The sequence below is a fragment of the Poecilia formosa genome, unplaced genomic scaffold, assembly GCF_000485575.1.
Source record: "Poecilia formosa unplaced genomic scaffold, Poecilia_formosa-5.1.2 Scaffold159, whole genome shotgun sequence".
In the NCBI taxonomy this organism is placed as follows: Eukaryota; Metazoa; Chordata; class Actinopteri; order Cyprinodontiformes; family Poeciliidae; genus Poecilia; species Poecilia formosa.
The window spans coordinates 19,141-44,529 of record NW_006800098.1 but is presented as its reverse complement, the minus strand read 5'-3'; the positions used below and the strand labels follow the sequence as shown (position 1 = coordinate 44,529).

Here is a 25,389-nt window from a genome sequence, read left to right as displayed (position 1 = left end):
ACCTTCATGTACTATTGTGGATGAATGGTTTCGTGTGTCTGTATCCTAGATTGTAGAACGACTTGACTTAGAATTCAGCCCTAAAGACTTATGACTTGTACTTGTGTTTTAGGACTTGAGTCTCTTAATCTTTCCGTCTCATGTAATCAGAAATGAAGGCAAGTTGCCATTCGCTTAGCCTATTGCGTCATTGCAAGGTTACTTTCAGTTGAGAATATAAACAAAAGCACTTCCTGTTCTCTTTGACCTTCTCTCTCATTTGCCTTTCTCAGCATGCTACACACCAAAACTTCATACTTATCACAGCTATATATTTTATGACACTATCAATGAAAACTATGCAGCCACCAGTTACAGGATGATGCTCTGCTGCATCTCTTCTTTATACCTGGGAGGGATTGAAATTAAAGCATGTTTGTAATGCTCCTTTTCAATTTTGTTCCCCTCAGATTATCACAACCACCACTTCACCTTCTTCATCTCTGGATAGCGTAGATAAGGTAAGTAGGGAAGCTCGCCGTTTCATTATTCATTCTTGTCCTCCACCAAGCAGGAAGCTGTTAAAAGAGATGTCTATTTAAGCCTCTGTTTCTCAGAAGCATTACATAAAACCTTAAGGTTTGAGAAGGAAAATGGGCAAATTAGGATCGATTAGATCCTGATGTGACTTACTTTTGCTTAAATTGCAAAATAGGCTTTTGGGCTTGAATGGTGTGGGCCTTTTTAGTTGTAATTGCAACATTTTTACTCGGTATGGTGCTTCACTTTTGTGCTGTCGCATTCACATCCAAATTTTAAGTTTGCTCTGCTTGTACACCCAGGATGAGGTGACACTGCCCACTCCTCTGGTAGTAACAGGAGAATCGGATGAGGTACAGATTCTATTTTTAATCTTATCGACATATATTTCACCTGGATGTCTCTTCAATCTTTGCATGCCTTGGAATGCAAAACTTTCTTTCATACAATGATTTGCAAAACTGTTAGTGCTGCTTGAACATTTGACATTTTTACAAACCAATGTGATTTATTTAGAATTTATGTAATGAACCATCGAAAGTAGTGGGTAATTCTGAAGTGAAAGGCAAACTAAAAAAAGTGAAAGGTGCTATTTTTTTGTTGAAAACTTAAGTGCAGCAAAATACATTTAGCAGTTACCTACTTGGTATGTAGAGTTCATTGGTGTGTAATCTAGCATCATGAAGACCAAGGAACACATCAGTATTTGTAATAAATTTTAAAAATTCTGTTTTCTGACACTTCATTATTATGTGCTACTTTGTTGTCATTGCCTCCACATAGAACTAAATAAATATACATTGGTGGTTTGTTTTTTCGAACATGTCAAAATGTGGAAAAACTTGGGTTTTGCTAGATACTAACACCAGAGACATGTGGGATTGCTAAATATTTCACCAGTTTAAACAGTGCGCATATCCATGTATTTAGTAACAATGCACAAATGTTTACCATAGGACAAGATAGTATTTTGAGCAGCATGCATTTAGTGTAATTTGTTTGAGAGCTTGCTTGACTTGGAAATGGCGCAAAACTGTAAAATGTAGAGCTTATAGAAAATTCATATCTTATCATTTTAGTTTAAAAAAATCCTGAGTTCCTTTTAATACTTCTCTCTCTCATTTCTTTAAACAGGAAATCTCTTAATTCCCCAGAGACTACACACTATAAAACTAGTCACTGGTGAAGATTCCTGAACCTGAGCAACATTTCACAAGCGGGGACTCCTTTCCATACAGAGACAATGATCCAAATCTATGGCCTTAAAAAAGGGTCTATTTTTTGAAAAAGAACATTTTAGTGGAGAAAACTTAATCTATTCAGTTAATCCAGCATAACCTCCCTTTCTTAGCCTTTTTAGACTCCAAATATATTTATTCCAATGGCTTTTAGTAATTTAGTTTTCTCTTTACCACGCGCTGACAATTTCAAATATTTTTTTCAGAATTAAAAAAATAATTTTAAAAAAATATATATATTTATTGAAACGTTTCAATAAATATATATATTTTTTATATGTTGCTTCTCTAATTTTCCAAAAGTGTTTAAATAAAAATGACAAAAGTGTGTTTTGAGCAGTTATGTAGATAGATTCAGCACTGTTTCCACTGGTGAAAGTTGTCTGTCATTACTTTGTGTGTCTTTAACATCCATGTGCATGTATTTTTAAGTAAAAATATTTAATACTATGAGCCAGTCTCTGTCTTTTTTTTTTACTTTATTGATTATTGTAGAAATCCACCACACACAAAAACAAAATAAGTCGTGAAAAAAATAGGGCTCCAAATAACATGTATCTTAGGGTATTTACAAATATCTGTTTAACCATACATTATCAAGAAAACTGTCTGGAATTGCAGGAGATTAAGAACAAACAGTAACATGTCCAAAGGCTTCATATACAAAACACAAAAATCAATTAGATTTCTTTTAGTTAGGCATCTGTTCAGGTTTTATTGAGCCACATTAAAGTTTTCCAGACAGATGCCAAGGCTCCTGGAATCATGTTCTTTGGATAGACGAGCCTAGAATTTAATCATTCGGACAACAGAAGTATGGAGACTCCCTACAACTTTCTAGAAAAAGAATATAAAAGCTGTGAGGCACAGAGTTAAACTTGCCATGCTTTACGGCCTCAATGATTTCAAACATGCATTGTCCTTGAGGGGAAAAAAATACGATGCAGCAGAAGTGGATCCTGGAAGTTGTCGTTAACCCAAAATCATAACGGTAAATCTACCACAGCCTGAGTGACTAATTGGGAAAAGTAAATTTATGCACCAGGTTGAAGATTTCATCCCATTGAGATGCTGTGGGGTGACTGGAAACGTGCAGGAAGCGCCTCAAACTTCTCAGCTGAAACGTGGAACAAACTTAAGTTTTTATTTGCAAAATTTTCTTTTCCAAAGATAACCAAGAAAGAATTGTGAACATTTCTGAATAATGAACCAAGTATGAAATGAAGTGCACCGATTTATTTTTTCACATCACTTCAATATGAAGTTTGCTTATTAAAGGTTTTGGTCACATTACAGGCGCCTCAACTTCAAACCAGAGTGAAAAGAGACGCCTTTTGGCATGATTCAACGGTAAGGTTCAGCTGGTTCTGTACAACGAAATAAAAGATGAATGAAAGTTATTAATAGTTGAACAACAGCAATGGCTTTGCATTGCAGATATTTATGCCTGGTGCTCCAGGTGGAAGAATTCGGACGAAGGAAATGCAAGAAGTAATTTTTTCATCTTGTTCTGCCTTTAAAAAATTCATAGTTTCAAACATGAAAATGCAATTTCCTGGTCACTGTGGAACAAGAATAAGATTCTCCACCTATTTTAATTCCAGAATCCGTCCTCTGGAGCTCAAGGTTACAGCAGCTGGAGGGTAAGTGTGTGATCAGCAAGGCATCACTCAACTGGTTTCTGAATTACTTTTATTTATAAATGCATTGCTTTCTGCTTTTCTAGAGACGAAAGCTCAACAATCTCAAAGCTCAGGCACATGCAAGTAGGGAGAGGCAAGAAACGGGAGAGAAAGGGATATACAGTGATGCAAATACAGAGACGATGTTTGGAGCAGATGATCTGACTGAGGGAGTAACCGTAGCAGAACCAGATGCCGACCCTGATCCGGTCTACGAGGTGGAGGAGGAGAGGAGTGGCGACTACGACTGGGAGACGGAGGAAGATGATGTCGATCGCGAGAGAGAAACCGAAGAGGAGCTGGAGAGGCAGCGAGAGGAGGAGAGGCTGGAAATGGAGAGGGAAAGAGAGGAGCTGGAGAAGGAGAGGGAGGCCGAACGTGAGACGGAGAGAGAGAAGATGGAAGAGGAGAAAGATGTGGAGGGGGAGAGAACAGAACAGGAAGTAGAGAGAGACTATGAGAGGGAGAGGGAGGAGTGGGAACGGCGGAGGGCGGAGATGGAGAGGGAAAGAGGGGGAGGTTACAGTGAAGAAACTGGACAGCCATACCCATATCCTCCACAGTACTTTTTTCTGAAGGTAAGAACCCAAAGGTGACTCACCCAAGTACACTAACATATTCACTCTGCGAATAATAAGAAAAGTTTGTGTACAAGTAGTCATTTGTGGAAACTCGTCCCATTAAACATTATTTTTATCGCAAAATGTAACAAAGCACATGGGCCACATACAATGCAACACATAACTGGACTCTTCTTTTTCTGTTTAACCAAGATGCAACAGGTGCTGTTCACACTAATGATTCAAATGAGGCCTGCTTCTCAATCAAAATCAAAAAGTTCACCCAGTAAACATTTATGTAGAAAAACAGCTGAAGCAAAACATCAGATTGTTTCTAGACCAACAATCTCATTTTTATCTCGGCTATCTAATTTGTTGCTCAACTGGTTAATGTAATTAATCTAATTAAAAATCATTTCCCCAGTTTCCTGCACAATATATTTAGTCCCAGTAGTGATATTTTAATCGCAGGGCATTGCTTTGAAGGCGATATTAATCATACCAAGGCATAATTTTGAATGTGTTGTGCATGTTTAAAATGAAAAGATTTAGTTAATAATTTACATTATTAATATTTCTGTGACAGGGGCAGCCAGGCGAGAATGGAAAACCGGGACCAAAGGTGACTACTGGTTTATTTTAAGATTAAAACAACATTAAGGATAACCTATAACGCAAAACATAATGTATAAATGCTTATGTGTGTCCAAGTCTTACAGGTTTAAAAGTGAAGCAGATTTATTTCTGTTGACTTAATTGGCCTTTTCCACTCAACAAAGCAGCAAAGTTTTAAACTATATGCATAACTTTGACCCTGTGCACATTTTGTTGTATTTTTCTGGAAGAACATTTTAAAATCATAATTTGAGGCCAGAAATTATGACTCTAGGTATTCAGTCATCTGAAGATCAGTGAACCTAAAACATTATGAAAATACATTTTCTAGAAAACGTCCTTTCGATTTAGCTCGTGGTTCTGTTTTGTCTTTTTGCCTGATCGTTGTGAACAACCGTTAATGTGAGACAGAGTTCAGCTGCATCCTGCAGAAAACTGCTTCCTGTCACCCGAAGCGTCTTTTCTATTTTCTGATTACTAACCGCACTGATGTTGCGTTGATTGACATTATGTAAAAGAAAAATGACAGTTCATCAGGTGGCAGTTGGGGGATATTTTAATCAAGACCAATTTAAAGAGCCATCACTGCCCTCCCTGCACCCACAGAGATGGTCTAATTTAGCAATGCATTGTCTTTTCAGGGTTAATGGCTGTGACTCTTTCTTTTAAACATGATTCAAATTAACTAGGTTTAATTGCAAACATAGAAATGTAAAAATAGAGAGCCTTGATAACGTATTTGTATGTGTAACACATAACGTCAATTTCTCTAGGATTTTATGTGATGGACCAACACCAAGTATTATATAAGTAGAAGCTTAAATAAAATGTTGAAGTTCTACTTACTCGCCCCCATTCCGTTCAATCTGCAGTATGTTTTGTTGGTCTTTCCCATAAAATAAATACAGTCAGGTTTGTGGATAAAATAAAACTTCAAGGAGTGGGGAAGTGAATAGTTTTTCAGTTGAGTCATTGTTGTTATCGCACTGAAATCAGCATTGTCATCATCATGGGAGCGCAAAGCAAGGTCAACATTTGCTGAATGAAATGTGCCACCAGTTCATAAAAATATCATGGCTTGCCCCGCTGCCGATCCACACGGCATCAGTAAATGACATCAGAGCTCGGGGAGAGCGTCTCTCCCGTCTCGCCTGTCAGTAACGCCATTCGAATCCGGGCCTTTGATGTCTCCTCTGCTCTATTTCTGTACGACTCTGAGAGAGATTAAAGCAGGCATTAATAATTCCCCTTGTTAAACATGCTGACAACCCTTGTTTTTTTTGTTGTTTTTTTTATGTGAAATTCCTCTGCGTTTGCTAATTTGGCTACTGTAAAAAAGTTACCCTCAATTTATTTCCCTAACTATGATGTTCTGATGTTTTTTTGTTTTTTTAGGGGGAAATTGGTGAAAAAGGACAAAAGGTAAAGTTGTTAAAAAATTGTAACCCACTATGTTTAGATGATGCATATTCAGCTGACTTTTTTTTTTTTTTTTTTTTTAGGGTGAGCCAGGTATTGGGCATAGAGGGCCAGAGGGCCAAGCTGGTCCCCCAGGACAAAAGGTGAAATTTCCCTCCTTATTAAAAAGAAAATAAACAAATATTATACCAGCAATTAACTGATAGCTTACTTATAAATTCTTGGAAAACCAATCAGTCCCTGCAGTCTTCTTTAACATTAATTTTAATTGACTTTGTTTCTCATTGCAGTTTTAATCCAGGGAATTAATTGGTCCTGTGACTCACCCCCGCATTTAAATCTGTGCTTGAGCTTTTCCTTTGCGAGAACGACTTGAACCGAAAGCAATTATTCAAATGTGATAAAAGAGCCGAATAATCGCATTTCATTGAACAAGTGCCTACCTGAGTGTGTGTTCTTTCAAACTTTCAGTTCTTCTCGGCGTTTTATTTTTTTTAAACACGCCTCAAATTGTCGCCTCAGGGTGAGCCGGGTGAGCCAGGACCTCCAGGAGCGCAAGGCATCCAGGGTATTAATGGAAACGCAGGAATACAGGGTATCCCAGGACTCAAGGGGCCTCCTGGAGATCCAGGAGAGCCAGGCAGAGAGGTAAACAATTATATATTAAGCTTCAAAAACACTTCAGAGAAATTCAATATTCTCTTTCATTCCGGAATGAAATTGGCTCGAACATAGAAAAATACAAAAAAACATGGAAAGAGTTCTTCTGTTAAAGCTTTGTGTGTTGATGTAGGGTGAACGGGGTAAAAGAGGGAAGAATGGATCGACTGGACCCCCAGGACCCAGAGGTGCACCAGGACCTGATGTATGAAGAAACTTTCCTTTTTCTAATTTCTGTCTGTTACGCTAACTTTAGTCATTACAAACAAACAAACCTTGTGTTTATCAGTTGTGATTTATTATCGATTTTAACAATAACAAAAAACTAAAGTTGCACAATTAAAGCTGACAAAACATTCATTAAAGACTTTGGGGGGGATGAAATTTAGGAATTAAAAAGTTCCAGACGATGCTAAAAGGTCTTGACTGCCAGTCGAGACCAAGAGCTTCATCTCATTTGGGTTCCATGCAGTGACTTGAAACGGTCAAGAAACTCCCCAAACATTTTCCAGCTAAAAGTGAAGACTGGGGCAAACTTTCCTTTGACTGGTTTTGAAGACCGGCAGATGGCAACAAGAATCATCTCAGTGATGCTGTTTCAGACTAAGACTTGAACTTGCATTTTGTTTTAGGTAGAATCACATTCATTCTGTGAACAACACAACCTTACTTGTTGTTTAAGGGCAATAAAATCACTTTATTTAAACAAGGTTAAACATTAATATGAGAACGTTTCTTACTGCAAGGATGAACTTTGAATAGGATATTCTTATAGATTTGTTTTCATGTGAAATCACCACTTTTTAAAGGAACATTTCAGCCTTTTCACACTGTTTCGTCTGACTGCTTGCCTGAACAGAACCAAATTTACCATCTTCTCTTTGAAGGGTCTTCCTGGAGTACCTGGTGTCAAAGGAGAAAAGGTAACAACAGTGATCTAGACTTTTTTTTTTTTTTTTTTGTCTTGCACATAATGAATAAATTTATGGCGTGTTCGATTGCTGAAGTCTTAAAAACTATAAATATATCGAGCAAACAAAACATCTCAAATGCGCCAAAATATTTAATCAGGGTGACAGCATTCCAGGTCAGCCCGGTGCCAGAGGAGTTCCTGGTCCACCAGGCAGACAGGTGAGCTCTCTGCATCATCTCAAGATCTATTTTTGATGTGTTTATATAAGTTTAACTTGACATAGTTAGTGCTTTATGAGATATTTTTCTTTTCAGGGCGAAAGGGGAACCGCAGGTGTTAAAGGAAGCCCCGGTCATATTGTGAGAAACTTCTTTCTTCTTTGTGACACAAATATCTAATCAATCTGTTAGATTTTTATTTTATTTTGTTTTTCCAATTCTTCAACCAGGGTTCAAAAGGCTTACGTGGCAACAAAGGAGAAAAGGTGAGAGACATTACCTGATATTAATTTAAAGATTTTTAAAATGATACGTTCGTGGCTGACATTTTGTGTTAATGCATGTTGGCAAAGATGGATATTTTTATAGTCATTACTTTTATCAAATTCAGTATTTCTGCTTTATTACATAAAGTGCTCAGTGGGTTCAGATGTTTGTCTTGTGATTAAAAAAAAAATACCTGAGAAAATAAAGCAGAAAAAGTTTAATCCAAGAACCAAAACTAAGTTAAAGACAAAATCCCATAAACCACGATGGATGTATCAAAAGGAATCACTCAAAATAGATATATAAATAAATAAAACTGCTACCATGTAGCTTAAACTTTCTCCTTATGGATTATGGAGCATTTTGGTGTTGAAAGGTAAAGTAGCTGCTTAATGATGCTGCAGATAAACCCTTATGTTGTCTTAATTTACACTGAATTTGTCACCTTAATGCTGACAGAGGATATAAGGAGGATGTTTCCATTGTCATTATGACACTGATATCACTGAGGCAAGATGACGGATTAAGACTCATTTCCTGATTGAAATATGGGCATGTTGTGGAAAAGCTATTAGATATGTTGATGTTTTACAAGATCTGGATTTATTTTCAGCTCCAATGACTCAACTGCTATTTGATTCCATCAACAAAAAAAGAAAAAAAACTATGTAGGTATGCAGAAGACTTGCTTTATCTGTAAAGTCGGGTCAGAATGAAAAATGCTTCATTTCTCTTTGTCTTGTTCGTCGCTGCAGGGCAGGTTCTGTTGTCTCATTTTAAGTTAAGAGTCTCATCTGGAGCCGTTCAAAACCGTCGACCTAATAATATATTCCTACTGCATTTTTTTCCCCCTCTAACTCAAAGACCAGAGTAACCTGCAGATATTTTTCCCTTCCAAATATTTAAGTAAAATATGACTCAAAGATAACATTGACACGATTTCTCTATTAAATCTAAACACAAAGGCCTGGGAATGTACTCACAAGGCCAAAAGTTATGTTTTATTGTCTTCATCTTTTTTTGGCGGTCATCTGCTCATGTATTTATTTTCTCTCTAGACTTCAGTGAGCGATTCTGTCAATGATTGTAGGAATTATTTGAGAGTCTTTTGAGGTTTGTCAGTGGTAGATTGCATGTTTGACGATGCTGAATTTTGCTTTCCGGCAGCAAAGAGTCATGAAATGTGAAACATCTATTGACATTTCGGATGAAAATGATTGCATTTCGGAATATGCGAGTCACAGCTCCGCTTCTTTTCAGGGAGACCGCGGCGTACCTGGACTCAGAGGAGAGAGGGTATGACATTTACACACACTGTATCCCGTTTCAGTTGAAATTTTAAAGAGGCTTCGCCTTCATATTCCAAAAACAAAACAGTTTGCATGATGTATATTTATTTTTTTTGCCCAAATCCATTTTTTTTTTACAGTTTTTATTTCTGACATGACTTCACAAATTAATACCATTCTGCAGGGGAGCGTACTTCAGATTCAAGGGCCTCGCGGGTTCAAGGGCTCCAAAGGGGATGCGGTGAGATCCTCTTTATAGTGTAGGCCTTTCTTCTGTTGCAAAGCAAATTAAATTGTGTTTGAAGTATTTTCAAGGTTGTTTTCAATTCTGTAGAACAGCTCATGGCACACTTTAGAGTTTGCAGACCTTTAGTTTAATCCTTATGTAGAAAAAAAGGCTGTGACTTCACAACGTTTTTTCTGCAAAATGAAGAAAACAGTGTTTTCAAGAATACGACAAATTTATTAGCCAGAATTCCTCTGACTGGTCTTCTGCTAATGTATGCGGTTTGTGTTCAGATGATCCATAATTGATGGAAAGAATCCATTATGTTTATTCAGGCAGCATCCTGAAAGAAAGACATATGTTTTACTTATTTATAAGTAACATGCATGTTCCAGTACTTACATTCAGAAAAACATGTGTAAATCTACTTACTAGGGGGGAACAAAATCGTATTAAAATAACTACAAAGAAGGTATTGGAAATTTTGTTTTAGGGGGAGAGGGGTCTACCAGGTTTTGACGGGGATAAAGGAGAGAAGGGTGAGGACGGTCCTCCAGGAGTGAAGGTAACAAATTAAGTTTCACTCTCAGTGGCTGAATTCTGACTACTTGTCACATAAACGCATTTTTGATCAATGTGATCAGGGCCTTAAAGGGGATGCGGGCACTAAAGGGGCGCTGGGCCGATTTGGAGCACGAGGGCCGGTGGGCCAGAAAGTAAGCATGACATGCAGCAAACATGAGATTCAGTGGGCATTGCTGTTTGACAGCGCTGTGATAAAGATGGTCGCAATTTTTCATAGGGGGAACCTGGAGAGCCGGGGCTGAATGGAGAGATGGTAACAAATCAGTAGTAATTTCTAAATCTTCAACTGGTAAAATAAGTCTGTCTTAACAGAGTTATTGACCTGAAGTTAATTAAGTGATGATGTGCAATACCTCCAGTTTTTTATTCATTCTAGGGGCTCAATGGACAGCATGGGGTGGACGGGGAAAAAGGCGACAAAGGAGATGTTGGACTTCAAGGCATGCAGGGTGATCAGGTACTATCAAACAAAAGTACTAAACTTGAATAAAACCACTGCTATCATGCTGTTGGCTTCTCATTAGAATCCCTATGTGAATTTAAAAATGTGCGTTACGAGGTATATGTTGGACATTAATTGCAATTCCTTTTAATGCAAACGAAATATTGACAAGATTTGGTCTCACGATTCTTGCTAAAGATTATTGCAGTATGACATTTTATAGATGTGGATTAAATAGATGTAGCCTCTTATTACTGTTGTGTATCGGATTAATCTGTTTTTCACAGGGCGATCCAGGAGAACCTGGCCTACCGGGAGAAATGGGGGAGAAGGGAGAAAAGGTTTAGACATTCGTTATGTGTTTGTAGTTCTCTTTCCTGTTTCCTGGTGTGATTGAGTTTCCAGTTTGCCTCAACCTTTCCCAGGGTTTCAGAGGGTTTCCTGGACGCACCGGTAATCCCGGGCTAGACGGCGAAAAGGTTAGCTTTAGCTTTATGATTCTCGTGATATCAAAGACTAAACTGTGTCGTAGGAAATCAAAATGTGGAAAAGTTCATGTGACTTTTTCACATTTTGTCACTATAACTAGAAACTTTTTGGGGGGATTGTGTGTGATTGTCTGGGTGTGGCTGAATGCATTTTATTGATTAGCATTTAAAAAAATAGAACAAGGTATCTTTTATCTTCAGCTTAATAATTATGCTCTGCTTTGTGCTCATCTGTCACATAAAAATCCCAATAAAATACATTTGGGTTTGTAGCTGAAATGTAACGTATGAAACGGTTCAAGCAGCAAATATTTAATCTCCTAAACAGGGAGATCCAGGTGTGCCTGGCAGTGCAGGTTTACCAGGACTTAATGGACTCACAGGACGCAAGGTGGACATGCAAATCCACTCATATTTCCACTCAACAGCATTTCAAGAGATGCACGCACTCATTTTTTCTATATGTATAAAATCTTAGGGGGACAAAGGAATTGGAGGGACCAATGGTGCCGATGGTGACCCAGGAGAGAAAGGGGATAAGGTTTGCAAATTTAATGTAACGTCACACTGGATACATATTTACAGTTTTCTGTAACATCGTGTAACAACCTCTATTAAACACCACACATCAATTCTTTTGCCCAATTTAGGGTGCTGCAGGTTTCCCTGGATTTCCGGGCTTCAAGGGGTCAGCTGGCAGTCCGGGACTAGATGGAGACGAGGGACCACCCGGAGCCCCAGGTCCTCGTGGGGATACGGGACCCAAGGTACTTTAACCCAGCTTTGGGGCTGTGTGGTTTGTGTTTTCATTCATTTAAACTGGTACTTTCTCGCAGTAAACTTAAGTATCATTTGGCCTGAACCGTGTATCGACACACGAGCCAACAGTGTCGCCCGGTTTTAAGTCGTGCATCACTTAGACAGCCTATTCTAGCCTGAGCTTAAACCCTTCTGTGTTTATAATTCTCATTTTCGAAAATGCAACCTTCACCTTAGATTGGGCTTTTTTTTTTCTTTTTTTTTGTGCTACATATCCCTAAATGTTTACTCATGACCATTTAACGGAAATTACAAAGTATAACCCTCACCCCCAAAAAAGAGAATCCAACAGAGTTTTATTTGAGTCAAACGGACTCTCTCCCAAATATTCTCATTTGCCAACTAAATTTCTCCACTTCATGTAAAAACACAACGGGGTGGACTGAAAGTGTGACACGGTGATGGGGACGAGCGGAGCTTGATTACAGTCATCATCGTGCCTTCGTGAGGGAACGACAGCGTGTGCTAGGCGTGCCGGGGCTCTGAAGACAGCGGAGACACGTCCCAAATTAACACACACACACACACACACACACGCATATAGAGATCTATTCTTGTCTGCACCCTTCAAGTAATATCTTACTCAATTACATCCTTTCAGCAACAATTACCGGACTTTCCGTGTTAACGCAGAGTGGCTTGAAAATACTGATGAGGATATTCCAAAGGTGCATCTAAACTGATCCGTCTTTCACAAGTGTGAAGCGGTTCTGCATTTGACTGGGTGTCATGGGTTTTGTCTTGAGGGGAGGCTTTGTTTAAAAGTTACATTTTCCTTTTTGTACTTTTACCAAACAGGGTGAGCGGGGCAGGAGAGGCAAAACGAGGCCATGCCAGAGGGGGGTACCAGGAACCCAAGGAATGCGAGGAGAAACTGTGAGATCTATACTTGAAAGTTGTTTGTTGGTTCCTTATATCAGCGGTTTATCCGGCTTTGGGCCCAAAGCAATCTACTGAGAGTTCTAGTTATGCCTTTCAAAAAGCATAAAGATAACTAAAAATATTATCTTTTTCCTTTTTTTTTACTAAAGAGTTTTGTGTAGATAACATTTTATTTTTACACTTCATTTTTGAAAAGCTAAGAACAACCAGTATATTATCAGGTTTTTGCTACTAAATTTGTGTAGTGGTCAAAGAAATGGTTGCAATGCCTATTTTACTAGTCATGTTTGATTTAGCATGGGAACTTGATTTAAATTTAGTTTGTGTTATGTAAAAGTATCCCTTAGTGTTGCTGCTGCAACTGCTTGGAATGGCTGAAAATAGGTTAGAAATGTTTGTTTTTGGGGGGAAAAAAAAAATCATAATATTTTTTGTATGTACAACTGTGCCATTTTAGTGTTTATGTGACATTCTGGAAATCCCTAAAGTGAAAGTGCTCATGTTTTGTTACCACCAGGGTTCAGAGGGTATGGAAGGAGCAAAGGGGGAAAAAGGAGAACCTGGACTATCAGTATGTCAGCTTAATATTTCCATTCATATTTTTTTTAACCTTTTTGAATAACTGACCACCTAAGTGCTGCTTTTATCTTTGTGAAGGCTGAAGAAGTGAAGGAGCTCGTCAACCAGGAGGTGGTTGAAAAGTGCGGTAAGAGGCTGCACGGCGCCGAAGCCATGCTTTATGCATTTACTTCACTCTGTATTTTGTCCAAAACTGAATAAACATGTTCTTTCAGGGAGGTCTACGTATTCTGACAGTGTCTGTGTGCATGTTGGTGTGTGTGCGAGCGTGTGTGTGTGTGTGTGTGTGGCTATTTGCTGTCGAGCTCCTGTGGCAGCAACATGGCACCCCTGTGCGTTGAGCCATCTGTTATGTTCTCTCAGAGAACATAACAGCATGGTGCCAGTAACAGTAGAGCCATTCACAAACACGCGACTACAATTAAGAGGGACACCTCCCCCCCCAAAAAAAAAATCTGTTCACCTACAAGACAACCGTGACATTTTCTTGTCAACTTTTATGTTTTCACACCACAGTTTTTCTACCCAAGAGATGTTCAGGATTAAAAATGTTCTGTTGCTTGATTGTGTCACTTTTTTGTTTTGTTTTTTTCAGGGCTGGAGTACAAGTTTATGGTAAAGTCTGTGGACCCGGACGCGTCGTACGTGGTAACTGGTGGCGAAACTACCAGTAAGCCCAAAGATTTAGCAATAACCATCTCCACTGTAGCCGAACGTCGCGAAGAAAGGACGAGACACGACTTTCAAAAACAAGAATCCAGCAGCAACATGGAAGAAATCCCAAGTACTCTTCCACTGAATCTGGAAGAAGCCAGGAGCTCACGAAATCACACTGGTAAGAAAAAAAAAAAAAAAAACTGCAACACAAATGTCAGCAGATTTGAACCCTCTGGCCAAGCTCACAGATTGCTCAGCTACAGTGTGACCAAAAGTGGGACTAAATGAGCACACAACTCAAACTTATGTGGAACAGCTGTGTGGTGGATGTTTAAAATGTCCTGTCTGTGGTTCCTTTTTTTTTTAACGGTGGAGGAGATTTTCAAGCAAATGGTATCATTAGTGCGCTCTGACTGGTTCTAATAACGTGAAGTACTTGAGCGTAGTTCGACTTAAAAATGGAAAATGCGTCATGTGCGTGACATGTGTGTCAGAAATATAAATATACACTTTTTATTATGAAGTCACACTCCATGAAGCCAATTAATGAGAAATCATCCACAGGCAGAAATCACTTCCTGCTTTATTTGTAATTCTAGCTTCAGGTAAAAAAAATAAAATAAAAAATCAATATGCACTAACATGACTATGAATTCACATGAATGTATATTTAACATTTTATTCATGTGACCAATATTTCCATTCCATGGTAATTATGAAATTATACATGAAATTACATAACTATTGTTTTTAACCAGGATCTGCACTTTGTTCTTGCTTTACCACTGATAAGGTAACATGTCTAATGGTACGGCAATCAAATCACCTCAGTTGGGTTTCTCTTGCATAAATTTTGATGTTTGCACTTTGAAAAATCCACCCTCGGGCAAAAATCTGATCCAAGACTCGCCTATCCGACTGCCGCAATTGAAGGGTTTAAAATAATCCAGTGCAAAATTAAATCAGTGCAGTTTTTTTTTGACCGGTAATTTTTTGTTGTTCTCTCACTTCAATTTAGTTTTTTTTAAAGGGTGCTAGAGGCTAAATCCAGAACATACGAGCCAGTACTACAAAGACATTGTGTAGATCAAAGCAGTTTCATGTTAGACTGCTTCATGAGCGATTGGGGGGGAAAAAATGTTGGTCTGTAGAAGAGTAAAGGAGAAACAGACCTCAAAAGATGTTTACCTTTTCCACAGCAACAGGTTGTTCTGCAAAGCATTCACTCTGAGTGACCAAAACACAAATGTGCATCAAGTTTTGAAGATTTTTATTTGCAATTTAAAAAAAAAAAAGAAAAACCACAACAATGCACAATTTTCCTCCCAACCTAGAGTTATTCACTACTACATTGATGTTAATGTACTTTTTGCTCAGTAATCTAGTTGAATTTTATTGGGACCACCAAACAATTAATTTTGAAGTCTTAATTTACATTTCCCGAATACATTTAGTAAATTTATTTTGTTCCTTTCAGTACTACAAACTCCATCTCCCCCCGTTTTAAAAAAAGAAAAAAAAGAAATTGAATGCTTGTCATATTTGAAGGTTTCTTCAAAAACCTAAATATTAGCTGTGGATTCCCCTAGAACTTTAAGTTTAAAGTTTGCATAACAATGTTGAAAAATGAATGAGAGGACGCTCCACGACACCCTCATACGGCATTCAAATGAGTCCAAAATGCCGCCGGCGCTCATTAGGTGCTGGTCCAGAGAGAGTAGCTATGTGTTCGTCTTTGATGGCTGAGTTCAGCGCAATGTTCAGCTTCTGATTAGACGCATTTCTGTCTTTAGATTCTCACGAGGGATGGGCTGTGAAGTCGAGAGAGAGGAAGACAAGACGAGTGTCTGGATCTAAGGATGATGGTGAGTGGCATAGACTTCCAATTTTCTTCCTGTTTCAGCCAATTCCTTTGATTATTTGCTCAGTCTTCCTTTTTTTTTTTTTACTTTAACCCTTTTTCATACATAAAAAAGAGCTGAAACAGTTTATGCTTTAATGTATGTGTGCTATTAAGTATCTGAACCTAAAAAAATAATTTTCTACTTGTTGGCTCTTTGCTTTAAGTAAATACAGCGACAAATAGAGAACATGTCATGGGGTGCGATGTGAAAATTCATTCAACAGAATAAAAATTAACACATTTTAATAACCTACATAGCAGCAACAATCATTTGCTTTATGGTCTCATTCTTATGTTCATTATAAAAGCAGTAGGTGTGCAATGAGGTTTTTAATTGACTTCTTCCAATTTGCTTATCTTTTTTTTTATATAATGACACAATTTGAAATTTTTACCTGGGATTGTATGTGAAACAACAATTACTGTACATGATGCTGAAGTTGGTTTCTAATTTGGCACTATTGGAAAATATTTTTCACATCTTGACTCTCTAAGAACTTGCATTCCCCAACTACTGAAATTTGTGAAACCCTAAAAAATGTGCTCTTGTATGTTTACATGTAAACCTGTGCAAAGACTTGTCTAAAGGTTGTTGGTGGGGTTGATGTCCCTTTGTCTGTTTAAAATCCAGTAGCCTGTCAATAAAAGATCTCTCAATAATGAACATATTGCATGAGGGTCATCCAATGTGGTTTTATTCTGAATTCTTCCACTACTTGTTCATGATAGAGCTGGTCTTCATAGCTTGTAGTCTTATTCTCTTAGCTGCTGAAGAAAAATTTAGAAAAATGTTTCCATATCCAGACTTCACTCTCTGCCCCAACTTTGTTTCCTTTCTTCCTTGTGTCTTCATTTTCTCCTTCCTCCCCCGCTACACTTTCTTTCTGTGTGTCTGCGAGTGTTTAAGTATAAAAGTAAATTCAAATGGAGTATGTAAATCGGTCAAATGTTTAAATGTACCTATATGGCAAGTCCCACATTTTTCTCCTCAAAATGATTATTCTTTACTTCACTTGTGCTTTCAGTGACAGATCACTGTTTGCTACCAATGTCAGAAGGAGCTTGTTCGGAATACGCTCTGGTCTGGTATTTCCACGGCCAATCGGGGGAATGCAGGCCTTTTGTATACGGCGGCTGTGGTGGCAACCAAAACCGATTCACATCTAAACAAGACTGTGAGAGTCTATGTGGAACAAAGAGCGGAGTTAAAGAAACTCGGTCAGCTCTGACGGAGGACCTACCTTCAGACAGCTGATGCAGTGACGAAAATTCAGCTTTGGCGCTGTTCCTGTCCATCAGTGTGGTGTTACTGAAGATACACTGTTTTTGTTTTCTGTATTTCTTTTATTTATAGTTTTTTTTTTTCTTTTTGTGAAAGCAATTTGATTTCTGGACTTTTACCAGTGGACAGAAGTGAAATGTGAACAACAGTATGCTAGAGCCTGTACTTTTTCCTGCATTTGTTTTATTGGTGAAACTGACGTCGATTGAGTATTTTTTTTTTTTTTATGTGAATCTAATTAATGCTACTGATAAAAAAATAAAACTGTTTTTATGTATGTGATTTTTACTACACCTGATTCCGTTTTCACCTCATTACTGCAGATCGCGGTCACCTTTCTCGAGCCCTACATGACGCAGTCTGCAAAAATACGAAGCCGGTGGCTGATTTCCTGCTGTCTCTGTCATCACCACATATGTCTGTTTGGTAGGGGGGTGTAGTGGGCCGGGCTGGGAGCCAGATGAGAGGCCAACAGGGGCCCAACCAATCTACATCATACAGTCTCGGCTGTGGCAGGGGATTCCAATGTGTGGGCGCTCATATAGGGCTGGCGCACATTAACTGGGACTTTTTCCTTCCTTTTTAAAAATGCACATTAAAGCACGGTGGGAAGGCGGCGATTGGAAAGTTGAGACATTATTTTAACTCTTCTGACACCGTTTCTGTGAGATGTCTGATTGGATGGGTCTTAGGTTGATTTTAAAAGTAGAAAACATGACCAAGCTATCAGAAAATGCTTACATGAGCAATCACCCTCGGGCTTCCTTCGTGTTGGTCACGATTCTGCCCCCGTGATCTACTCCCACTCTCCAAAATGCTTTGCAAATATCCAACATGCAGTGCCTGGCAGAGGTACACTTAAACTTTTTCACATTTTGCCACATTGCATACACAAATGTTGACTCGTCATTGGGATGTTAAATGACTGACAAATGCAAGGTCAAACATAACTCTGAAGAGGAAAGAAATGTAGCTTTAGATCTGTAAAGCAGGGATGTCTGGTGTTCTGGGAGTTGACCAAATGTTGAGGTGGGTGGAGCTTTTCTTTGGGGTTGGGTGAGGCTGGTGAACAATTATGAACCTCCTGACAGATTTGTTTCATATTTTTACTATCTCACTGTAATTTAATTGCACCGAGATAAACGGGGAAACGATTCAACGGTAGAACAATCAGACATTTCTCATATAACTGACGGATTTGCATGAATCATCCCAAATAACACTTTTGTCATAAAAATGGTTAAAAATAATAGATCTTGTACAAGAACTTGCAAAGTATCTTTTATAACTGTAATGCAGAAGATGTAATACTGAAGAGGGCCATGCAAGTCAATTTTAGAGATCAACTGCAGGGAAGGGGAAGTGGGAGGACACTTAAGTCTTCAGTCACAGTGTGTAATCGAGCTGTGAATGCTTCAGTTCTTATGATTGAAAATAAATTAAGTTAATAAAAAGAATGGCTTTTATTCAGTCTTTGCTATCATTGGTTCTGTTATGTTTGTTTTGCTATCTTGTAGTTTAGTTTATAATTCTCTTCAAACTACAATTTATGACAATGAAAAAAATTTACTTTTTTTTCTTTCTTTTTCTCCCCAACAGTTATTTTTGTTTTGACTTACTTTTTTTGAGACTAACTCCTCATTTTGTTCAGTTCTTGCAATCACATTACCCACATTATGACTTTTTATGCCTTGCATTCACAGTGCCACACCTCCATCTGTTTACAAAAAAACATTTTATTACATTGCCGTTTCTGCGATGTGATAAACACATCTTAATGCCTTTTTGCATTTGTTTGTAGCCTGAGCTTTTATGTGGGAATCCCTAGAGTTTTAATTCATAAATTAACTCTTGGTAAAATAAAAACAAACAAAAAAAAAAATAAGACCTTAGTCCTTGCCATAAGGATTTATAATCAAATTGGTTAAGAAAATGGTCTTTCTTCTCAACTTGAGCGATATAAAGAGTTGTACCTGAATTAACTTTGAACACCTGTTTATAATGAATAGCTTTAATGTTTTCTGTTGGAACTTTACATAGCAGAGCATAATTGTTTTAAATGTCTTTTAAGAAAAAAAAAATATATAAATTAACACATGTGAAATTATATACTTAACAAAAATGTGTGAAACAACTGAAAATATGTCTTATATTCTAGGTTCTTCAAAGTCGCCACCTTTTGCTATGATTACTGCTTCGCACACTCTTTGCATTCTCTTGATGAGCTTCAGTCACCTGAAATGGTCTTCCAACAGTCTTGAAGGAGTTCCCAGAGATTCTTAGCACTTGTTGGCCCTTTTGCCTTCACTCTGCTGTCCAGCTCACCCCAAACCATCTCGATTAGGTTCAGGTCCGGTGACTGTGGAGGCCAGGTCATCTGGCGCAGCACCCCATCACTCTCTTTGGTCAAATAGCCCTTACACAGCCTGGAGGTGTGTTTGGGGTCGTTGCCCTGTTGAAAAATAAATGATGGTCCAACTAAACGCAAACCAGGTAGAATAGCATAGCATGCCGCTGCAAGATGCTATGGTAGCCATGCTGGTTCAGTATGCCTTCAATTTTGAATAAATCCCCAACAGTGTCACCAGCAAAGCACCCCCACACCATCACACCTCGTCCTTCATGCTTCACGGTGGGAACCAGGCATGTAGAGTCCATCTGTTCTCATTTTCTGTGTCGCACAAAGACACGGTGGTTGGAACCAAAGATCTCAAATTTGGACTCATCAGACCAAAGCAGATTTCCACTGGTCTAATGTCCATTCCTTATGTTCTTTAGCCCAATTAAGTTTCTTCTGCTTGTTGCCTGTCCTTAGCAGTGGTTTCCTAGTAGCTATTCTACCATGAAGGCCTGATTCACACAGTCTCCTCTTAACAGTTGTTGCAGAGATGTGTCTTCTGCTAGAACTCTGTGTGGCATTGACTTGGTCTCTAATCTGAGCTGCTGTTAACCTGCAATTTCAGAGGCTGGTGACTTGAATGAATTTATCCTCCGCAGCAGAGGTGACTCTTGGTCTTCCTTTCCTGGGGCGCTCCTCATGTGAGCCAGTTTCTTTGTAGCGCTTGATGGTTTTTGCGACTGCACTTGGGGACACTTTCAAAGTTTTCCTAATTTTTCTGACTGACTGACCTTCATTTCTTAAAGTAATGATGGCCACTCGTTTTTCTTTACTTAGCTGCTTTTGTCTTGCCATAATACAAATTCTAACGCTCTATTCAGTAGGACTATCAGCTGTGTGTCCACCTGACTTCTGCACAACACAACTGATGGTCCCAACCCCATTTATAAGGCAAGAAATCCCACTTATTATCCTGACAGGGCACACCTGTGAAGTGAAAACCATTTCAGGTGACTACCTCTTGAAACTTATCAAGAGAATGCAGTTTGTGTGCGAAGCAGTAATCGCAGCAAAAGGTTGCTACTTTGAAGAAACTAGAATATACGGCGTATTTTCAGTTGTTTTACACTTTTTTGTTTGGTACATATTTTCACATGTATCAATTCATAGTTTTGATGCCTTCAGTGTGAATCTACAATGTCAATAGTCATGAAAATAAAGGAAACTCATTGAATGAGTAGGTGTGTCCAAATGTTTGGTCTGTACTGTGTGTGTGTGTCTATATATAAATGTATATATATATATGTGTGTGTATATGTGTGTGTGAAAAGTTTGACATGTATTTGCTTTCTGTCCCACTTGTTCAGTTCTTTGGACAAACACTTTTTCCTGCAGTTGCATCAACAAAACTGTAATTGTAGCTCCTAAGTATCCTCTGCTCTACGCCATTCCATTGTAACTCTGCCTTAAACCAGTTCAGAGTTGTTCTCTTCTTGGACAATAAACCACCTCTGTTTGCCCAGCAATCCTAGAAACTAAAAGGAGATGAATAGAAAGCATACCACAGTTTGAAAATCGTATACTTCTTCATATATTTAAAAAGTACTCACTAGTTCCTCTTTCATAAGTTTATAGTAAAATCCATCGAAATCTGTTGCTGTAACGTAAGACATTTTGGCTCAAAGGGAGCTCTCCGTGGTGCTGACGGGTTTAAAGCTTTCTCGTTTCAAAGTCGGGTTTTCTAAGTCGTGATGACGGCTGTCCATAAAAAGAGATTGCAACTTTTTTTATTTATTTATGTTTTTCCCCTCAACCACTACATCACTGCATGACGACCAATGGGACGGCTCGGAGAAAAACCAAAATGTCAAAGGAATGACGTTGTTGCTGGCGTAGGGCTGCAGTTTGAAGTATTCTACTAAATGGAATGGACAAGGAAGACACTCTGCCGGGCAGACAGACTGTGCGCACTGTTGATCTCCAAACACTGATAGTTTGTCGGGGTTTTGAAATTCAGAAATTGGCTGGAAGATTTCTGGTTGTTGGCTTCTCTTTCCAGGCTGGTTCCAAACCAAAAGAGTATTCTCTATCATAGGACAAGAGAGGTAAATACATGTTTGTTTTTTTAGCATGCATTTGTGTTGGGGACCTATTTCTCTTCATCAGATTGGGGTTAACTTAAAACAAAGACTGTATTTCAAATACTGTTCGCACCAAAATGAAAACATTGGGTTGTTTCTCTTTATAAAGTGTCTTGTATTCTATTTTGAAGTAGAGAAATATTAGCTTTAACTAATTTCCATCCTCTGCGCTTCTTTTTTCTTCTTTTCGTCCCAGAGGACACAGCATGCTGTCGTCCCTGAAGACTCTGCTGCTGCTCTCCGTCCTGTGCGCACCGACCTCCAGCCTGTGCCTGCGCCTCTACCAGAGCGGCTCCGACCTTCTGTGCAACGACCACATGGCTCTGGGGGCTCAAAGTGAGGAGAGCGAGCCGGGCTACTCCCCAGTGGATGCCTGGGCTTCCCTCCTGCAGTCCGCGGACTATCTCTCCTCATCCACCTCCTCGTCCTCTGCAGAGTCCAGTCGGGAAAAAAGGACTTCAAGTCCCGCAAACTACCGCTTCATGAGCCGGACGAAGCTCAGAGGGCAGATGCTCCGCAACAACATCAAAGGGGACCGGAGGAGCAGACTGACCCTGTCCCTGGATGTCCCAACCAACATCATGAATGTCCTCTTTGACGTGGCCAAAGCCAAGAACCTGCGCGCAAAAGCGGCGGAGAACGCGCGACTCCTGGCGCAGATTGGGCGGAGGAAATGAGAAAACACGGAGAAACTTTGACTCGGCAGAGAGCAATGACTAAATGTAATCAATAACTTTTTGTTTCCTCGAATAAACAACAACTTGTTTCTCTAGGGGAACATTAAAAATATCCACGCTAACAGGTGAAACCATGTCATAACCGCGGTGATTTCAATGTTCGTGAATTAACATCGTCTTTGTTGTACAAATCAAAGCACAGCGAGAAACCTGATATTTGACCTAACTGGATGGAACGGCGCTAAAGATGACTAAATTTAGTTTTAAAATACATCAAAGTGAACATTTGATATAGACTGAAGTATTTTTTTTAATTTAGCTTATGATGACGTTTAATTGGCCTAAATTACTTTTGATTTTAAATATTTTTATTTTATTTTAATCTTATAGGATAAACATGAAAAATTCTTAGTTTTGCAGTTGTGAGAAGCTCTATTTTATATGTTGCCATATGAGTAAAGTCACGTTATTAGCTTGGATATACGGGGTCTTATTTCCAGAAAACGATAATCTAGATTGTTTTTTGTTTTTAGCTTTGTGCACTGCAAAGTAAGTTGGAAAAAATATTGAGATATGTAGGATTTTGCCCATATTTAGGTTTGGTTAGGACGAGCATAAATGCCTTGCTGTTTTTTATTTTATTTTATTTTATTTTTTATGTGTAATATTTTCCTTTACTCAAATTTCCCACGAAACAGTGGCACAAACAACTCGCTAACAATAAAATACTGTACAAATCATCTGCAGAGATCATGAATACAGTAAAATGCAAATGCATGTGAATGTATGTTGTCATCAGATGTCTCTTATTTTTCTACTTTCCAATAAAGGATTATTTTTCCTGAAATAAAGCAGATGTAACTACACACAACTGCCTCTTTCCATACAATATTAAACGATGAGATACATAATATATTTTCCCACTGTCCCAAAACATGACTATTAGGTTCATCGATTACTCTAAAACTATGCTGACATGTGATCACTTGTCCTTTGTGTTTCTCTGCTGCCTTGTGATGGACTAGCGACCTGTCCAGGCTTTACCCCACATTTTGCCCTATTCCCCGTGACCTTGCAAGAATAAGCTATGGACGATGGATGGGTTCAGTCAGTCAAGTTGATTTGTATAGCACATTTCGGCAACAAGGCAGTTCAACGTGCTTTACATCATACATTATCGGAAAATAGGACTTTACTTTCTATAAAACTATAGCTTCGCTGTTTTGGTATCAGTAAATCTGCATTACTCTGTCTTAAAATAATAAAATAAATGATAATACAGATTTTCCTTAATTTGTTTGGAGTTTGTATAAGTAATGACGTTTTAAATGTTGGGCACTAGGTGGCGGTAAAAGGTACATTCGGAAAAAGCTCCAGTTCTCAATTCTTTATATTAAAAAATAACAATGGTCTTTAAAAATGTACCTACATTTAATGTTATAACATTTTAATTGAATTATAAAATTTGCTATCGGTTAATATTTCCAACTGCTTGGATAAAATATAAAACTGCGTTTCTGTATAAGTTTTAAATTGTACACCCTCTCAAATCACGATGCTGAGAAATGCTGACATCCTGTGGTCATTTTGAGCAACTGCACTCTAGATCTGGATAAATAAAAAACCTGAGGTATACTCAATATTTTTATTATCTCTATGATTAACATTATATCAGTGCCTGAATGGCTTGAATCCTATTAGTAGCTTCTGTGATTTTTACAGATAACACACATGTCACATGAAGAGCAAACGTTGACCCAAAAGCAAGATTTGGAACTCCCTTGACTTTATTGATTTATTTTGGTTAAACAACTACAAAACAAAAATATAGTTAAAATTACAACTTCAATTACACCGCATTCGAAGCTTTTTATAGTAGTTAAAAAAAAAAGAAAAGAAATAAAAACTGTCAACAGCGTCCTCTGCTGTTTTAAATGTTGGGTTGCTATGACGTCATTTCCGTCGACGTGGACGCCCCCCAACAGGAAGCCAGTCTGCTTTTGGCTACGTGGAAGTAGCTCCTGGTATTTCCAAGGCTGAGAGCATTTGCTGCCCTCGTCCGTCATCTCCAGTTAAAATGATTAAAAAATTTGATAAGAAGGACGAAGAGTCTGGTAAGTATTTAAATAGGAATAGGAAGGCATAAGTTTTACGATTGAAACACGTTACAGAAATGCTAAGTGCTCGTCTGTTAGCTTGCTAGCTAAAGTTAACCAACCCGACCCTCTATAATGGTTTAAGTAGACATATTCTGACCTAAAGCGCAAAAACAGACCAGTATTGCAGCTTTATCGAGTTTACATTTCACTGTTTGTGGTGACACTTAATTCCGAATAATGTTTTAGCATGTTTACGGTTATGTCATTGCATTAGCTGTGCACGCTAGCGTTGTCTGAATAATCTTATCCTGTCACTTAGCTGCTATAGCTAGCTATATGTATTTAATTCTCACAATATGCCTTTTTTTTCTACTGGTATTCGAGTAACAAGTAATACCCTATCCTTATAATTAATTTATTTTGTCTCTTAGGAAGTGGGTCAAACCCTTTCCAGCACTTGGAGAAGAGTGCAGTTTTGCAAGAGGTAATTTCGAGCATAAGCTCTGGACTTTTATCCTTAACCAGGAGATAGTGGTTCCAATCCATGGTGGTGTGTTTTCATCAACAGGCACGGATCTTCAATGAGACCCCCATCAATCCAAGAAGATGTCTCCATATCCTCACCAAGATCATCTACCTTCTCAATCAGGTAAAAATGACAAATATCCTCCTGAGAACCGAAGAAAAAAAGTGTCTTCCAATTTCTGTTTTTTTGTGATTTCCTATCTGTTTAGGCCGAAATGAACACCTTAGCATTTTTTTTCTTATATGTTTTTATTAAAATTTTACAGCATGTCCACTGTAGTGGACATCAGGACTATTTCAGTCTAAATTATGACAGAATAAAAAAAATGGAAAATTGTACAGATAATTGTTTAATGAATCACATTA

At 38.4% G+C, this 25,389-nt stretch overlaps 3 protein-coding genes across 6 annotated transcripts in view; all 3 read left to right on the top strand.

Annotated features, from left to right (window-relative positions):
- col7a1l (collagen type VII alpha 1-like) overlaps positions 1–18,711 on the top strand; it is a 56,050-nt gene extending 37,339 nt beyond the window's left edge. For all 3 annotated transcript variants that reach the window (XM_016677666.1, XM_016677667.1, XM_016677665.1), the window contains 32 exons: positions 450–500; positions 822–872; positions 3,054–3,107; positions 3,195–3,248; positions 3,362–3,400; positions 3,484–4,017; positions 4,586–4,621; positions 6,010–6,036; positions 6,117–6,176; positions 6,556–6,681; positions 6,827–6,898; positions 7,581–7,616; positions 7,765–7,824; positions 7,921–7,965; positions 8,055–8,090; positions 9,352–9,387; positions 9,565–9,621; positions 10,100–10,171; positions 10,251–10,322; positions 10,409–10,444; positions 10,568–10,648; positions 10,921–10,974; positions 11,059–11,112; positions 11,450–11,512; positions 11,600–11,662; positions 11,772–11,888; positions 12,739–12,816; positions 13,340–13,393; positions 13,480–13,528; positions 13,997–14,236; positions 15,852–15,923; positions 16,987–18,711. In XM_016677666.1, the coding sequence (XP_016533152.1) occupies positions 450–500; positions 822–872; positions 3,054–3,107; positions 3,195–3,248; positions 3,362–3,400; positions 3,484–4,017; positions 4,586–4,621; positions 6,010–6,036; positions 6,117–6,176; positions 6,556–6,681; positions 6,827–6,898; positions 7,581–7,616; positions 7,765–7,824; positions 7,921–7,965; positions 8,055–8,090; positions 9,352–9,387; positions 9,565–9,621; positions 10,100–10,171; positions 10,251–10,322; positions 10,409–10,444; positions 10,568–10,648; positions 10,921–10,974; positions 11,059–11,112; positions 11,450–11,512; positions 11,600–11,662; positions 11,772–11,888; positions 12,739–12,816; positions 13,340–13,393; positions 13,480–13,528; positions 13,997–14,236; positions 15,852–15,923; positions 16,987–17,216 (2,709 nt within the window). In that variant the 3' untranslated portion in view covers positions 17,217–18,711. The remainder of the gene's footprint in view (positions 1–449; positions 501–821; positions 873–3,053; positions 3,108–3,194; positions 3,249–3,361; positions 3,401–3,483; positions 4,018–4,585; positions 4,622–6,009; positions 6,037–6,116; positions 6,177–6,555; positions 6,682–6,826; positions 6,899–7,580; positions 7,617–7,764; positions 7,825–7,920; positions 7,966–8,054; positions 8,091–9,351; positions 9,388–9,564; positions 9,622–10,099; positions 10,172–10,250; positions 10,323–10,408; positions 10,445–10,567; positions 10,649–10,920; positions 10,975–11,058; positions 11,113–11,449; positions 11,513–11,599; positions 11,663–11,771; positions 11,889–12,738; positions 12,817–13,339; positions 13,394–13,479; positions 13,529–13,996; positions 14,237–15,851; positions 15,924–16,986) is intronic.
- Positions 18,712–21,485: 2,774 nt separating this feature from the next.
- ucn3l (urocortin 3, like) lies at positions 21,486–23,186 on the top strand. Of its 2 annotated transcripts, none has more exons than XM_007564407.2 (2): positions 21,486–21,686; positions 21,919–23,186. In XM_007564407.2, the coding sequence occupies exon 2, from the start codon at positions 21,929–21,931 to the stop codon at positions 22,397–22,399; it is 471 nt and encodes a 156-aa protein (XP_007564469.1). In that variant the 5' UTR covers positions 21,486–21,686; positions 21,919–21,928; the 3' UTR covers positions 22,400–23,186. The 2 variants fall into 2 exon arrangements, with proteins under 2 accessions (XP_007564469.1, XP_016533154.1); XM_016677668.1 differs by having other exon boundaries at positions 21,892–23,186.
- A 1,178-nt stretch (positions 23,187–24,364) lies between these two features.
- Positions 24,365–25,389, top strand: part of copg2 (COPI coat complex subunit gamma 2) — a 15,828-nt gene continuing 14,803 nt past the window's right edge. The window contains exons 1-3 of the mRNA XM_007564406.2: positions 24,365–24,513; positions 24,930–24,982; positions 25,067–25,147. Of these exons, the coding sequence (XP_007564468.1) occupies positions 24,477–24,513; positions 24,930–24,982; positions 25,067–25,147 (171 nt within the window). The 5' untranslated portion in view covers positions 24,365–24,476. The remainder of the gene's footprint in view (positions 24,514–24,929; positions 24,983–25,066; positions 25,148–25,389) is intronic.

What these genes read in the sequence shown, in the direction of transcription:
- ucn3l (XM_007564407.2), top strand. Translation starts at nt 21,929, where the DNA reads ATGCTGTCGTCCCTGAAGACTCTGCTGCTGCTCTCCGTCCTGTGCGCA.